Raw genomic sequence first — 17,048 nt, forward strand, 5'->3', positions numbered from 1 at the left:
GACTGTGTTTCACACATGATCACTGTTATCCCTGACAGTGTTTCACACATGATCACAGTTATCCCCGAATTGTTCACACATGCCCCGAATTATTTTCACAGCATCGTGTCTTCAACTCAACGCCAAAATAACTTTGATCTGTAACAAACATTGTAGTTCTGTGATACTTCACATATTGTATTATGTATTAATTATTTCAAGTTTCAAAGTGGGTCATAACCTTTGAACCATATCCTTTGTGTTTTCTATGGCGTGCGCCAAAAGCGTATTCATTGTGAGTATTAGTGTGAGAAACATAATCTGTTCACTTCCACAGCTCCAGTAGTCCCACATTCCTAGGAGGAGCCGCATCTTTGACACTAAACACCGTTCACATGACGTATGTTGGGTTTGATGGCTCCTATTTTGTTCCCCGGCAAGCTGAATTCCCCAAGACTGACAGTGAAAAGTCTACATCTTATTGCGTCGTCTTTTGTATGCACTCGCACGTCCTTGAAACTAATGCTGACTCATCCACCTGGGTGCTCTTGTTCATCCTCACCTATCACTCCCCTACCAGGACCTGTGCAACACCACCCGGAAACCGCCAGAGATGAAACACAGGAAGACCATGAGACGGGAAGGGGTGGGGGGTGGTAGCTAGGCAACATGAAGGGTGCTCAGTGAATGTCAGGGCAGGACTTGCAAATGACGGGGTGGTGTGTGTGTGTGTTGGGGGAGGGCGTGGGGGGGCGGGTTGCGTCAGTCTGTGTACCTTGAAACCAGAGTCAGAGGGGAAAGGCCTACAGTGGCATGCGCTAGTGTAAGCTAGGCTGGATGGTGGCATACTCGACAAGATCCCCGGTGTTCTGAACTGAGCTCCGCGGGCTGGGGGATGATGCCAGAGCCACTGTGTCCAGCTCCGCATACTGGACATCACAGTCCTTCAGGCCAGAGTTCTGGAGACGAGAGAGGCGAGAGGAGTGAGAGAGACAGAGAGAGAGAGAGAGAGAGAGAGAGAGAGAGAGAGACAGAGAGAGACAGAGAGGGTTAGGGAGAGAGTGAGAGAATGTATGTGTGCGAGAGCAAGGGGAAGAGCAAGTGTAGGAAATCAAGGGGGGCATGGTGAGAGAGATGGAAAGAGAAAGACAGAATCCACTGAAGATAGATTAGGGATGATGTGAAAATAGCTCTCTGTGAGTACACACTGTCGATAAACTAGTTTGTATATTCATGGAAGCCGGAATGAACGAATGATATGCAGTGAAACGCAAACAGAGATGAAGAGTAAGCAATGATACACAGGCAAAAGGGCTCGAGATGGTTGGAGGAGAGGGGTGGAGGGGTAGAGGAGAGTGGTGGAGGAGTAGAGGAGAGGGGTGGAGGAGTAGAGGAGAGGGGTGGAGGAGTAGAGGAGAGAGGTCGAGGAGTATAGGAGAGGGGTGGAGGGGTAGAGGAGAGAGGTGGAGGAGAGGGGTGGAGGGGTAGAGGAGAGGGGTGGAGGAGTAGAGCAGAGGGGTAGAGGAGAGGGGTGGAGGAGTAGAGGAGAGAGGTGGAGGAGTATAGGAGAGGGGTAGAGGAGAGAGGTGGAGGAGAGGGGTGGAGGAGTAGAGGAGAGGGGTGGAGGAGTAGAGGAGAGGGGTGGAGGAGTAGAGGAGAGGGGTGGAGGAGTAGAGGAGAGGGGTGGAGGGGTAGAGGAGAGGGGTGGAGAAGTAGAGGAGAGGGGTGGAGGGGTAGAGGAGAGGGGTGGAGGGGTGGAGGAGAGGGGTGGAGAAGTAGAGGAGAGGGGTGGAGGGGTAGAGGAGAGGGGTGGAGAAGTAGAGGAGAGGGGTGGAGGGGTAGAGGAGAGGGGTGGAGAAGTAGAGGAGAGGGGTGGAGGGGTAGAGGAGAGGGGTGGAGGAGAGGGGTGGAGTCAGCATTATATGCAGACATAAAACACATAGAAAGACTTGACAGACATGAAGAACAGACATAAGAACTTAAATAGGACTTACGCATTGACACACCAAAGGGCATAAAGAGACAGTACACAAATAAAAAGACCGTTAGAGGCATTAGACACACCCACAAATAGAAAAAAGAATAAAAAATGACACACTAAAGGTGGAAAAGTGCATTAACTGGCCCAAAATTCCCATCTTGTTCAAAAATTACAATCTGGAGGGAAAAATCAATCTGGAGATATTTATTCTGGCAAGCATGGGAATTTGGGGAAAGCTATTTTTTTCCAGCCAACAAACAGGTAGAGACAGCCTCCTGAAAACACAGTATTAGACAGAAACCTGCGGACTGAAGACGTTACAAACAACACGCGTGTAAAAGACCATCAACCCGAGACACTGACGTGAAACACAAGACAGATGTATGGAAGTAACAGACAGTTTTATTTAACCAGACAATATCGATATTCAGAGTTCCTCGGCTCAAGATTAATAAATTGATTGTTTCCTGTAGCTGTCACAGCCAACAATAACACCAAGCAGTAAGACTCTACTGAGACCGAAGTTAACACGCCACAGATGAAGCAAGTCGGAGGTAAGCAAAATGAGATGAATTACTCTGAAAGAAAAGTATATGACTTATAATGACCCCATCTAAAGAACCTGGGGCCCACATTGTCAATGGGATTAAATGCATACAAATACCACGAATTGAATCGAAGTCCCCATTCATACCAATGATTACTCTGTTCCATTCATTCTGTTTCTTGCATTTAATCCTATCTGATTTAAAAAGACGGACCCGGATGACTCAGGTCCAGATCGAATTCTGGTTCCTGTAATCTCTCTTCTGAGTGTTTGATAAACAAGCCCCAGGAACGCGGTGCCTTTCTATCTGTCGTTGATGCCCTTGGGTGTGATCAAGCCCCAGTGATTTGCAGGTAGCAACGTTTCATTTAAGTGGAATGCGAACAATAAGCAGAGTGCAGGTGATTAGTTGATAAAATAAGCTGAGTGAGGATGATTGGTTGGTAGAATAAGCTGAGTGAGGATGATTGGTTGGTAGAATACGCTGAGTGAGGATGATTGGTTGGTAGAATACGCTGAGTGAGGATGATTGGTTGGTAGAATACGCTGAGTGAGGATGATTGGTTGGTAGAATACGCTGAGGGAGGATGATTGGTTGGTAGAATACGCTGAGTGAGGATGATTGGTTGGTAGAATAAGCTGAGTGAGGATGATTGGTTGGTAGAATACGCTGAGTGAGGATGATTGGTTGGTAGAATACGCTGAGTGAGGATGATTGGTTGGTAGAATACGCTGAGTGAGGATGATTGGTTGGTAGAATAAGCTGAGTGAGGATGATTGGTTGGTAGAATACGCTGAGTGAGGATGATTGGTTGGTAGAATACGCTGAGTGAGGATGATTGGTTGGTAGAATACGCTGAGTGAGGATGATTGGTTGGTAGAATACGCTGATTGAATATGACTGAATGAAGAAAGTGTCCCCAACAACGCCCTATTACCTTTATAGTGTTGCACCTTTTAATAGTGTACTTGGATCCATAGGCGGTGGACTAAAGTAGTGTACTATATTTCATAGGGCTTTGGTCTAAAGTAGTATGCTATATTTCAGAGAGCTCTGGTCTGAAGTGGTGTACTATATTCCACAGGGCTTCTGGTCTAAAGTAGGGCACTAAATCCCATAGAGCTCTGGTCTAAAATAGTGTACTACATTCCATAGAACTCTGGTCTAAAATAGTGTTCTACATTCCATAGGACTTTGTTCTAAAATAGTGTACTATATTCCATGCTGCTCCAAAGGAGTGTAGTAGTGGATCGGGTGCCAAGAGGGGTTGTTGTTGACTGAAAAATGCAAAAATGGGGATGGAGGGAAGGAGTGTCGGAGGATAAATCAATGTTACTGTCGCTGTGATGCCGGGTGATGAGGTAAAGACAAGATGTGGGGCAGAGTCCTTCACGGGGAGAACTGACGTTAATTGGTAAAACCAAGAAATTGATCTGTTTCCCCGTCTCACTGTCAGTAGGAATCAGTTACTCTGCTTCCATTTCATGACTTGCCTCTCAGAGATCCACGGAGGCTGAACACACCTGGCTGTTGAGTCTGTCCTGCCCTTTCAGTGAAAACAGCAGCAGCGGGTGGAACAGGGACAACTGACAACAGCAGTGGAGCAATTATACCATCCTCTACTGCCCCAGGGTGGCTACCTCCTTCACGCTGATTGGCAACATGCCTGTTTATCTGCCAGTTTCAAAGGTCTGTGCGCCAGTTATCAGTTCCACTGGCATATTTTAGTGGAACAGTTCTGTTTTCAGTAATGCGACATTTAAAAAAAATACAATATCATAACATTCCGTAACATTAAGATTTTGTATCAATTTAAATGAAAATGATGCTAATCATTGTAACACAGCTATCTGTTCTGCGTGGGAACATTCTAGTCAGTGGCAGCTAGAGAACTTGGAATACAGATACTGTGAAGTCCATCCTATGTTTGTCAGGTATAAACACATACATCTAACAGAAAATATACATGTCCTGATGAAATACATGTAGTATGAATCTCCTTGGCATGACATTTTGTTCATGTTCTTTAAATTACATTAATCTCAGGGTCCCTGACCAGTATGCTCCAGAAAGGCACTTCTTTATTTGCACAGGGGAAAAGTAACATTTTAATGATGTACGTATGGGACAAGAGCGTGATATTTTCACCTATCATACATGGGGTCAGGGGTCATGGATGGGGAGGGGGCTGATCTCTATCAGATCCCTATCATCGAGTGCCAGAATAGACTTTACTAATATACATTTTTGTGGAGAAACATGACCGACCAAGAAGCTCCACAGCTCATTAGTAGGTTAAGATAATCCCAGATGCTAATCAAACATCCAGTGAAATGAGCATATGTATACGTGTGTGCAGACCAGGTAATCAGGTGTAAACAGACTCAACAATGAATGTTCCAAAAATAAATTGACTCAAATAAATTGACAAAAGAGTTGGCAACAGACAAACCCTGCTAGCTGACAGGATTGTTTGACAATCAGGATTGTTTGACAATCAAATAATCCAATTAAGATCTTGTCAGGCTACTAATGACTGGGTCCATGCCACACTGAAACATAAGACATGATAGGAGTTATGTTTAGCGTATTGCACCGTTGCAGTCAATGGGCAGTTAACGGATCTTATCAAGTGTGTGTGGAGTCTAAACATAATTCCATGGTCGGACCAATAACATAATAATAAAAGTAAATGAATCTCCTCACCCCTGCCAGGGACTGATGACTTCCTAGCTGTTTGACTCGTCATTAGGCCCGTGCTACTTCATTACCAACATCGCTAATAGCATCTAATAGCATGGGGCAGTTCTCTTTGAAAAATGTGGATCCCTGAATCTATGTGATGTCATCTAGCTGTCTGGGGGAGCGGGGGGTGGCGGGGGGGAGGGGGTTGTTGTTCGTGAGACATTAAAGCTGGGTAAGGGACGAGACAGACGGACGGATATAGCCTAGCAACTGCAGAAATAAGCCCCCTCAAGACAGACTTTGGCGGAATTTAAAGCTCAGAGGTGATAAGTCTCACAACATCTCTTCTTCCCCTTCATTATTGCTAAGGAGAATCGGTTATTCACAGGGTGAAGTGATGGTAATTAGGTTATGCTTGACAGATCATTGAAAAAATGATAAGAGAGTCATTTAAAAAGCGTGGCATCCACGCAGTAATTACTCAGGATGGGGTTAATGTTACGTTCCTGTCTTTCCTCAAATGCAGATTGTAGGCGACCTTTAAGAATGAATAACTGTGCATAAAAGTTATTAAAACATTATTTTTAGCTATTCTGTTTTTTACTGCAGTTGAGGGTTATTTTGCATTGAAAGACTCACTCTCTTAACACAATCTAATCCTTTGTACCTGAATGAAGAGAGACAATTGGTGAACCAAACTCCTAGAGTTTCTGCTGAAGCAATATGAGACAGTGCATCTCTCTGCAACTTGAAAAAGGCACTTTAAAAGGTACTTTCAGTAACGTGTCGACACAGTGAGATGGATTCAGGCCCGAGAGGCAATGCAAGGCCCACAATCCCCTCACGCCTGGAGGGGGAATCCTGATCTCTCTCTCCTATGGTAAATGACTGTGTACTTATTCCCCCTGCTAAACGCCCGGGGAAAGTGGAGTGGACGGGCTATCGTTCTGCCACTAGGCCTCACAGACCAACATTCGGATGGACGGACAGACGCCCTGGAGAGCTGATGGACTTCTGAAATGAGATGTTCCACTGGTGCATTTGGTCTTACCCATCCTGCTGGTCCCTTGCAATTTTTCTACTTGAATTCTGAATCCCGCTGAGGTTTTTCTCCTGCTGTTTTTGTTGTCTCACACTAACATGAATGGGCTGTTATATGCCTATGTGGTTGTAGATATGCTCATCCTTGTCACCCCCACCTCCCCCCAAAAAGGGGCATATTAATATTTGCTTCTCCCAGTGTTTCATTTTAAATAATTTATTTTAAATTAATTGATGAATAAAAATGTGATGAGTATTACGATGTGCTGTAGATTGTTTGGTGACTTAACAGTACGGCCAACATATAACTGGGCTACCAAGTGCTGGGGACAAAAAATGAAATCTACATTATCACAATCACAAGGCAAATCAATTAATTGTAATTTTGAAGGCGGAGCTGGGGAATTTTCACTTACCAAACAAATACTGTATGTTGAGAGGGAAAGATCAAGACGACGACTGCTCTGAGCTAGGCTGGAGATGGGCTTGTTTTCCTCCGGCATGAGGTGTGACTTTATCACATGGTTCAGTGGAGGCTTGTTGTGTCACTATGACAATGTTTTGACACATCCGTTTTACCATCTATAATTCATTTTGTGAGTCAGGCTTTGTGGAAAGTTTGTGAATAACTTAAGCCTGGGGACAACACAAACACCTTGTGCTTGAAAAAAATAAATCTGTCATAATCTTGTCATCATACAGACCAAGTTTAAAAGTCATACTGTCTAGCAAGCCAGGTTGAAAAACATGACGTGTAGATTGAACATCAAGCCAGACACAATGTCAAGGTTTGTGACAAGTTGACAAACAATAACCCTCAAACTGGTGTACGTTTCCTGCTTATTTATGTGTGTGCCTATCTTTCAGTTTGTTTGTGTGTTTATCTGTTCACTTGTGTGTGTCTGTTTGTTTGTTTGTTTTTGTGTGTTTGTTTTAGTGTGTGTATGTGTGTGTGTGCGTGTCATGTTGGTGTGTGTGCATTTGTCTGTGTGTGTCTCTGTCTATCTGTGCCTGTGTGTCTGTTGTTGTCAGTGTGTCTTTTTGTGTCTGTTTCTGTCTGTGTGTCTGTCTTTGTCTGTGTGTCTGTCTGTCTGTGTGTCTGTCTTTATCAGTGTGTCTGTCTGTGTCTGTGTGTCTGTCTGTGTTTGTGTGTATGTCTTTGTCTGTGTGTCTGTCTGTGTCTGTCTGTGTTTGTGTCTGTCTCTATCAGTGTGTCTGTCTGTGTCTGTGTGTCTGTCTGTGTTTGTGTGTCTGTCTTTGTCTGTGTGTCTGTCTGTGTGTCTGTCTTTGTCAGTGTGTCTATCTTTGTCAGTGTGTCGGTCTGTGTCTGTCTTGGTCAGCGTGTCTGTCTGTGTCTGTGTGTCTGTCTTTGTCAGTGTGTCTGTCTGTGTCTGTGTGTCTGTCTTTGTCAGTGTGTCTGTCTGTGTCTGTGTGTCTGTTTGTGTCAGTATGTCTGTCTTTATCAGTGTGTCTGTATGTGTGTCTGTCTTTGTCAGTGTGTGTCTGTGTGTGTCTATGAGTGTGTGTCTGTGTCAGTGTGTCTGTCAGTGTGTGTCTGTGTCAGTGTGTGTGTGTGTGTGTCAGTGTGTCTGTGTCAGTGTATTGGAGTCAGTGTGTGTCTATCAGTGTGTGTCTGTGTCAGTGTGTTGGAGTCAGTGTGTGTCTATCAGTGTGTGTCTGTGTCAGTGTGTGTCTGTGTCAGTGTCTTGGAGTCAGTGTGTGTCTGTCAATGTGTTGGAATCAGTGTGTGTCTGTGTCAGTGTCTTGGAATCAGTGTGTGTCTGTGTCAGTGTCTTGGAGTCAGTGTGTGTCTGAGTCAGTGTGTGTTTGAGTCAGTGTATGTCTGAGTCAGTGTGTGTTTGAGTCAGTATGTGTCAGTGTGTGTCCGTGTCAGTGTAGATGCAGCAGACATTTTCTAGTCAAACTGGACTGTCGGGGGCGGCCAGCCTTTACAGCACTATCTGTCTCCACAAGGGTGGCATACTGTAATCACTGCTGTAATCACTGCTGTAATCACTGCTGTAATTACACAGCAGGTCAGAGAAAGGGCCACTGGAGGTGAGGGTGAGAGAGAAGATTGAGGGATGGAGTTGAGGAGAAGGGCAGAAGATGGAGATGCGTGGGAGAGTTTTTGGGAGGTGGAATAGTAGGGTTGAGATGAGGCTGGTGTTGGTTTGTGGGGAGAGGGGCTGAGGCCAGTTTAGGTAGAGGTGGAAGAAGGTTGAGGTGAGGGGTGGAGGGTTGAGGGGCTGAGGCCAGGTGAGGTAGAGGTGGAAGAAGGTTGAGGTGAGTGGTGGAGGGTTGAGGGGCTGAGGCCAGGTGAGGTAGAGGTGGAAGAAGGTTGAGGTGAGGGGTTGAGGGGCTGAGGCCAGGTTAGGTAGAGGTGGAAGAAGGTTGAGGTGAGGGGTGGAGGGTTGAGGGGCTGAGGCCAGGTGAGGTAGAGGTGGAAGAAGGTTGAGGTGAGGGGTGGAGGGTTGAGGGGCTGAGGCCAGGTGAGGTAGAGGTGGAAGAAGGTTGAGGTGAGGGGTTGAGGGGCTGAGGCCAGGTTAGGTAGAGGTCGAAGAAGGTTGAGGTGAGGGGTGGAGGGTTGAGGGGCTGAGGCCAGGTTAGGTAGAGGTGGAAGAAGGTTGAGGTGAGGGGTGGAGGGTTGAGGGGGTTAGGGGAGGATGGGAGAGAGATTGAAGGGAGGGGTATGACCAGGGCATGCCTCGGCAGGGATTTATGGGTGGAGGTAGAATGGAGGATGCAGTTCAACTCCGAGGCGGATGGTGTTTCCTTTGTCATGCACCACCTACATGGGTCGCCACTGTCAAACATTGTGGCATGAACATATAGGCCACCCCTGGTCCACAATCAGACCCACATTATGTACAATCAGACGCACCTTAACTTATGTTCCTTGTAATGTAGATCTAATTCTGTCCATTGGTGGTGGCTGCTTTTAGCTTTCCAACAGGAGAGACTGTTGTGAAGGACCAGACAGATTGACCCAGGGACTATACAATAAGGCCAGTTTACCGTCTGCAGCCACCACTGCCTACAGCCTTCAGACATGTATGCCTTGGTCAAGGTGTCTCCACTCACCGGCTTGTCTGTGAAGGGGATGGACTCGGAGGGCGCCATGTCGTAATACGGAGGTTGGAGAGGAAGCTTCTGCATCTCCTCGTCCTTGTCCAAGCGAACCACCTAAACAGCAGACAGAACAGCTCAGTTCAAGGAGGGGTGGAGGACACGGGTGGAGGGGTGGAGGTCTGGGGTGTAACGGCTCCTTGTTTCTCTACAGCCCAGTGGGTCACCGGGTTGAAAGCTGTTGCGTTCTTCACAGTCATGTTTTCTCAGAAACATGAAAATGTCTTTGGAAGATACTGACACGGCTGGAATAAAACAGCCCTTAGACGGATGCAGCATTGTCAATGGAATGGTAGCGGCGGCTGGTGGAAGCGTAACTGGGGAGGGCCGACATTACCATAGGCCTTCCTCCCCTCACCACGCCTCCTTTACAAGTCTTTATGGGCCGCCTTTCTTGGCAGTCTCCCATCTGAAAGACGTTGGGCCACGACAGGACAAATCGCCACAGTGTCAGCAGGTGGTAGCCTATTGGTTAGAGCTTTCAAATCCCAGAGTTGACAATGTGAAACATTTGAGAATGGTTGAGCCGCTTTTGATTAAAGAGTCTGTTTATTAACATCATTGGTAACAATTTTGAAAACAGGAGACTGTCTTGACCTTCTTTAGCTGGATTGTGTTCTGGGTATATCATCGACCTTCGTTAGCTGGGTTGTGTTCTGGGTATATCATTTCTGGCTAGTAATAAGAACACTTATGAAGTTGCAGGTGAAATGCTTTTAAATCAGACGATAATTATTGCCTGTTTTGCACTGTGTCTTTCCTGTTTCCCTGTCAGTAATTTGTCAGTATTCTCTAAGCAGGTAGCATCAAGGCATGTTGCTTCTCAGATGTGGTGTGCAGCATGGCTGATTAGTGTCTTGCTGTGATCCCTGCCAGCTTTTGAATTGTTTTTGTCAATATTACTTATTTAAACTGTTCATTCCTAGATGAGAAACAGTGGTAAAACTGGAGCAAAGACAATAACATTTTTGTCTGTGGCATAATGAATAAAGGAAAAACAATTCACTTGTGCTGCTTAATGATGGTAGAAAGAACATGGGCGATAACGATCTTGAAATGTCAAGTGTAGTGTTTGGTGATTGGTTTCTAATCAAGTTCACTGATTCTTCCACCTCAAAGGGGTAATAATTGGTTTGTGGAACTGAGAGTCTATCTTCCGCTGTTTATGATTTTTGAATGCAAAAGTGTATTTAAAGAGATCACTACCTGTTCAATGCAAATAAATGTATACAAATATAATTATTAATAGAATGGACAAATGATAGACTCCAATAGTGACTCCAGTTCTATTTGTTCCACTTCTAGCTACATTTAACCTTAACTCAATAGGGAATTGTGGGTGCTAACCATAACCCACCAGGTCAATCTGGACCCTAATCCACTAGGTCAATCTGAACTCTAACCCGATAGGTCAATCTGAACTCTAACCCAATAGGTCAATCAGAAACTCTTACCCGATAGGTCATTGTGGACAAGGATCGCAGATGGGTGTTAACCAGCCCCAAGGGTCTCTTTGTATCTGCTGCAGTCTTTGTAGCGACTAAACATTACCAACCAACATATGAATTTGAAGTGAATGTGTGATATCTAGTTTTTTCTCAGTAACCTTGATCCCAAAGTCGACACTGTTCTTTTCCACAATCCCCTGTATGAATAGATGATGTCACCCTAAATAAGAATGTATACGTAGTGTAAATGTAGTGTGAAGCCGTGGCGACGTGCGCCCTGACACCCTGCACAGCAACCTTGGGAGAGCCCCCTGGAATGGAGAACGGTGGTGAGGAGGACCCAGCGAGAAGCAGTGAGAAAGACATGATTCCCCGGCTCTTAAAAAGGGAAGAGAGAGGGAGGTCTGGGAGAAAGGTAACTGGCTAATGTTCTCTCTCTCGTCCCTCCAAAAGAAACCAACTGAGCCGCTTCACCAGCCACCTGCCTCGCCTCACTATCCCAGCCCCTAGACCCCAGAACCACCCCCTAAAACCCCAACCCAGCCCCACCCCCTAAACCCCAGTTGCTTCACTGGACTGTCTGATGTTCATTGTTCTCTTTGTTTTGGTTGCCGGTGTGTTTCAGTCGTGTTGTCTCTTGTTTTGTTTGTTAATAAGTCGCCCTCGGGCTGTATGACTCATTTCCGGCTTCCGTGTCCTTGCTGTGGCCCGTTAGAAAACAAAGTGAATGTTTTGAGATGTGAACAAAAGCCTGCTGGTGTTCGCGCATGTGTGTGTGTTTGCATGCCCTTGTATACCTGAGTAAATGTTCTGAGTGCAATATATGCAGAGTCTTTTCATATATTCTAGAGGCTAAATGTATACTGTCATCCACCTTGCTTGGAGAAGAGGAAATAAATATATAAATATAAAAAGTAAAGTTAAGAGATGATAAGTGCAGCATCCTATCATGTCCAAGACCTAAACAGAGAGGAATAGAATGGGCTTGTTGATGGGTTTGGCTGCTGTGATGTTTAGCTGGGAGTTATAATGGTTTGATGTGAGGGAATTGAAATGTTTTAAATGTGGGATGATCCTTTAGCAGAGGCGCTCTTTGAAAAGAGATTTTCAACAATCATTTCTTGGCTATGTCATATTTCAGAGGAATATATATTCAGCGTGAAAATAGGTCTTAGGCTTTGCAGAAGATATCCTGAGACACTACACAAATTCAATTTAAAGAAATGGAAAGGAACTGTGGCACTTTTTGCTATTATTGTAACCAGTTCTTCATAAAACGATTGTTATCTTCTCAGAGCAAAACGACTTTTAGGGAAGGTCATCAATAGTAGGCTCACACCAGGGTTAGCGTGTGAAAGGACCTGATGTCTAGCGTCATGGCAGCATTCAGCCCCATGCCACAGTAGAAAGCTGTAGAACAATAGAGAGGGAGAGGGAAGGCCCACATTCTGTGCAGATGTGCTAGAAAAGGCAAAGGGGAGGAAACAGTGTGAGTTTACACAGTGTTTATCAGTCTGGACACAGCTGGGGTGAACTGCCTTGCTCAGGGTACAGGAGATAATGACACATTTTTCACCATGCCAGCTGAAGGATTTGGGTGACTGGTCAGATGCTCTGACCACCAGATTACTTCCCACTCCTAAAAGGGGGCAGATGCTTATTTGAGAGCAGAAAGAAGAACAAGGTGACACCATTGTGTTGAATTATCCGCCCAATAGTGGTCATTTTGTGACACACACACCTGCATCCGAGCAACCGGCGTTGCAGGAAGAATCGTTCAGTCAGTCAGAGACGTGTGACCCCAGAAAGCAGAGAAAGGGGAGAGTAACCCGTACCCGTCTTAATACTGTTTACCTGTACCCGTCCTAATACTGTTTACCTGTATCGGTCTTAATACTGTTTACCTGTACCCGTCTTAATACTGTTTACCTGTACCCGTCTTAATACTGTTTACCTGTACTAGTTCTAATACTGTTTACCTGTACCCGTCCTAATACTGTTTACCTGTACCCGTCCTAATACTGTTTACCTGTACCCGTCCTAATACTGTTTACCTGTACCAGTCTAAATACGGTCTACCTGTATCGGTCTTAAAACAGTTTAAATGTATTGGTCTTGATACACTTTACCTGTACCAGTTTTCATACTGTTTACCTGTACCAGTCTTAATACTGTTTACCTGTACCGGTCTTTATTCTCCTTTTCTGTACTGGTCTTAATACTGTTTACCTGTACCGGTCTTTATTCTCCTTTTCTGTACTGGTCTTAACACTGTTTACCTGTACCAGTCTTAACACTGTTTACCTGTACCAGTCTTAATACTGTTTACCTGTACCAGTCTTAACACTGTTTACCTGTACCAGTCTTAACACTTTTTACCTGTACCAGTCTTAATACTGTTTACCTGTACAGGTCTTTATACTCCTTTTATGTACTGGTCTTAACACTGTTTACCTGTACCAGTCTTAATACTTTTTACCTGTACCAGTCTTAATACTGTTTACCTGTACCAGTCTTAACACTGTTTACCTGTATAGGTCTTTATACTCCTTTTATGTACTGGTCTTAACACTGTTTACCTGTACCAGTCTTAATACTTTTTACCTGTACCAGTCATAATACTGTTTACCTGTACCCGTCCTAATGCTGTTTACCTGTACCGGTCTTCATACTATTTTCCTGTACTGGTCTTAACATTGTTTACCTGTACCAGTCTTAATAATGTTTATCTGTACTGGTATTCTTTATACTATTTACCTGTATGGGTCGTTTTTGGGTCGTTTATGAAAGAGAGAGTCGGGGTGATCAGAGAAATAGAGTTAGGAAGTGTTAGAGGTAGACTGGGAAAAGAGAGAGAGAAGTCTTGTGATTTGAAATGTAAAGGCCTTTGATCTATATGTATTTACATTCCCCTCTTAAACAAATGGACTGTGATTCCTTCTCCTTGGATGTTTGACATTGTCAGGAAGTGCATCCCAAATCAAACCCTAGTCCTCATAAAGAGTTCTAAAGGCCTGTATGCCCTGGTCAAACAAAGGGCACAAGAAAGATGACGGGATGTAAATTAGGTTGTGACCCGTGTTTCTTTCCGCTACTACAGTGCTCTAGGTCATTATGGGTATTGTTCCAGAGTGGGGTTTTCTTAAAAACACGAATTTTCGCTCTTCTAACAACATGATCTTTTGACAGGCTGTTTCCAATTCAAACAAAACATGTTTGGGGGCATGGTGGGAAATCAGAAAACAATACCACAGCTAAACCTAGAAGTAGCAAATAATCTTTACCCTCAAGAGCACATACAGGGGGTTCAGTACTTTATGTATTTTATCCCAAATTTGAAATGATGGAAAAAATAACCCTTCCTGTTAAACTAACACTTTATTCCTTTAATAATAGGCATGCAATGTTTAATCATCCACAGATCTGTTGTTATATTTGTCTTTTTAAAAATATTTACTGTATATTGTATGTTGTAAAGGTTTCTAACAGTTATTTTGATAATTTTCATTCCTACCAACTTTCATCTGAATAAGGAGACTGTCAACCTGTTACAGAGACGTTGACTAGATTATAAATAGGTATTTACATTTTACAGTTATTTTGAGTTATAGTGGCTGCCATGTTGTCATGTTTGACATATTGCAGAAGCGAGAGATTTAATCCAACTATTAATGGAGAGAGAAAACATCCTGTCTTGGTGCCTGTGGGTAATGTGAACCCTGTAATGAATTCTTCATTAACCCTTTATAAGACCTGCATAAGTGATAAATTATCTTGAAGGAAATATGAGATGAATTCCAAACAACACAACTTGAGCAAGAAAAAGGCTGACGGCCGTCACACTGAATTTAGAAATGTGAAGGAAAATGAGCCAGATGTCTGGTTTGACTGGCACCATAGAACAAAATAAACTCAATCTCAGAACAGGGTTGAAGGAAAAACACCTCTGTGAAAGTAAAAGGGATAAGAAATATATTGATGGAAAAACCCAGACAAAAAGAATGACGGACTGGCTTCCAGCTGCCTGACAAGACACATCAAGTGAGGAGAGCATGAGAACAAGTGGCTCAAATAGCACCCTGTATCCCAAATATGATACCCGGTCAAAAGTAGTGCACTACTTGGGGAACAGGGTGTGATTTGGTCAGCGGCGTGAAGAGGAACTTACCTGGATATCATCGGATGTCAAGTGGCCCTTCAAATCGCCGCTCTTCTTTTTGGGTGGAGGCGGGGCCGGCTTGTGGGCGGGCGGGAGGTCGGTCCTGTTATCACAGAGGGGCGAGAAGGAGAACATGACATGCTGCACCATGAGGCCGTTCCACTCCCCACCACTCCCGCCCCCCCCCTGTCCAGCACGCTGCGCCCCTGCGGTAACAAGGAGCCCAGCTAGCTGGCCGCACTTGCCTTGGTCTCTCTCCCTCCTTCGCTCGGCCTGAGTTTTGACAGACACCGGCCGCCGTGCTCCGACCGCGGGGCCCAACGGCAGCAGCCATTTCCTGTTTGTCCACCCTTTCTGCACCCTTTTTCTTTGGCTGACAACGACCAGCTCTAATGAGACCAGACCCGGCGTGTGATAGGCTGATTGGACTCTGGGGACTCCGAGGTGAGGGGACGGGGGGGGGGGGGGGTTTGGGGGGGGAGATGGGGGAGAGGGGGAGTATAGGGGTGAGGCGGTGAAGGGGATGGTTGGGAGGGGTGTGAGGGGGGGCAGGGAAACGGTCTGTTATGAGTCGGGCTTTCCTTAGTCCTCCAGCTTACCAGAGTAGCACGCTGGAAGCACCTACTCACTGCTCTGCCATGGCCAGACGTGTCACCCTCCTTGAACAGTGAAGCAGGGAGGATTGTGGGTGATGCGAAGAGAACGGACTCCTGAGATTCTCTTTTTTTCTGATTTTAACATGACATGACTTCCCTCTTCATCGCCCTCTCATCCCTTCCCCTCAGCCTCTGGTTCGCCTTTTCTCTCTGCCTCTTCCTCGCCAGTCAAAAAGGCCAAATACGGTTTATTTTTGTTTGCCCTTTTTCTCACACACATTGGTTGCCGTGAAATAGAAATAGTGGGAGTAGGTTAACACCTTCCTGCTGAATGGGTTCAGCGAACCCTGGAAGAAACTTAAATGCATTGTTCAAGGGCAGGCCAACATATTGTTTTCCACCCTGTGGGCTTGTGGATTGGAAGTAGCAACCTTTTGGTTACTGGCCATTAGACAGCCAGCCATTCATCTCAGTCTAGTATTGACATGCCCAGGTAATAACAATCCCAGACATACTTAAAATATGAGGAGAGAACTTGTCTCTATTGATTCTGCTGTACTAATCCAGTGTTGTTTTTAGGGTTTGTTTTATCATGTTCACCTATCAGATCAAATCAAAATCAAAAGACAGACCAGCTCATAAACAAGATGATGCAATCACGGAAGCCCTGCTGAATCCTCATAGTGCCCAGGTTGGGACACATGACTGAAGTGTTCAGACTGTTTGAAGAGGATCCATGTGATGGCAGGAGACAGGAGACAGGAGAACAAGACAGAAGAAGAGACACCGCTCTGAATAATTACTACAAAGGAAAGATCCCTTCACTCAAACCTGTTATTAGTCAGATTTCATCTACGATACGTTATCAGCCCTCATCAAAAAGATAATGAACTGGAAGGCAGGCAGGCAGACAGACAGACAGACAGGCAGACAGACAGGCAATAAGACAGAGAGGCAGACAGACAAAAAAACAATCACAGACAAACATGATCTCCATGCCTGCAAATCTCCCAACCGTTTAAACAAACACACGCCTACTCAAACACACACACACACACACACTCTCCCCCTGCCTGCACTGATCCGTATACTTATTGAATAACATGACCTTTCTCCAAGGCCAAGCTGTCTCTTTAATGTGCTGGGCAGTCTGTGCATGAGCGGCCCTCTTTATTCCTTCCTTCATGCTTGTTATTTCCAGTCCGTATCACCTTGTTTCCAGACCGACCCTTATGTGCAGCTGCCAGAGAATCATGTGGCAGTCTCTTCACTCGGCCAACACAAAACGCAAACACTCAAACACTCAAACACACACACACACACACACTCTTTGCCAGCAATTTCACCCAAGGTATGGAACAACACACATGCACACACTCAAACACACACACACACACACACACTCGCAGCGATCACACCCGAGGCCAATGCGTCACCGTTACCCTGGCACTCTTTCCCTCCATTTGCCGTACAGCACACACG

General features: G+C 45.2%; 1 protein-coding gene across 5 annotated transcripts in view; it reads right to left on the reverse strand.

The window, feature by feature from the left end:
• Nucleotides 1-17,048, reverse strand: part of nectin1b (nectin cell adhesion molecule 1b) — a 262,236-nt gene that overhangs the window by 12,135 nt on the left and 233,053 nt on the right. For 2 of the 5 annotated variants that reach the window (XM_010874184.4, XM_010874218.4), the window contains 2 exons: nt 14,980-15,073; nt 9,319-9,420 (listed from right to left, as the gene is read on the reverse strand). In XM_010874184.4, the coding sequence (XP_010872486.1) occupies nt 9,319-9,420; nt 14,980-15,073 (196 nt within the window). Of the gene's footprint in view, nt 1-754; nt 939-9,318; nt 9,421-14,979; nt 15,074-17,048 lie in introns of all 5 variants that reach the window. The other 3 variants (XM_010874210.4, XM_010874193.3, XM_010874200.3) reach the window with 3 other exon arrangements.

Source organism: Esox lucius, chromosome 1 (assembly GCF_011004845.1).
Source record: "Esox lucius isolate fEsoLuc1 chromosome 1, fEsoLuc1.pri, whole genome shotgun sequence".
Lineage (NCBI taxonomy): Eukaryota > Metazoa > Chordata > Actinopteri > Esociformes > Esocidae > Esox > Esox lucius.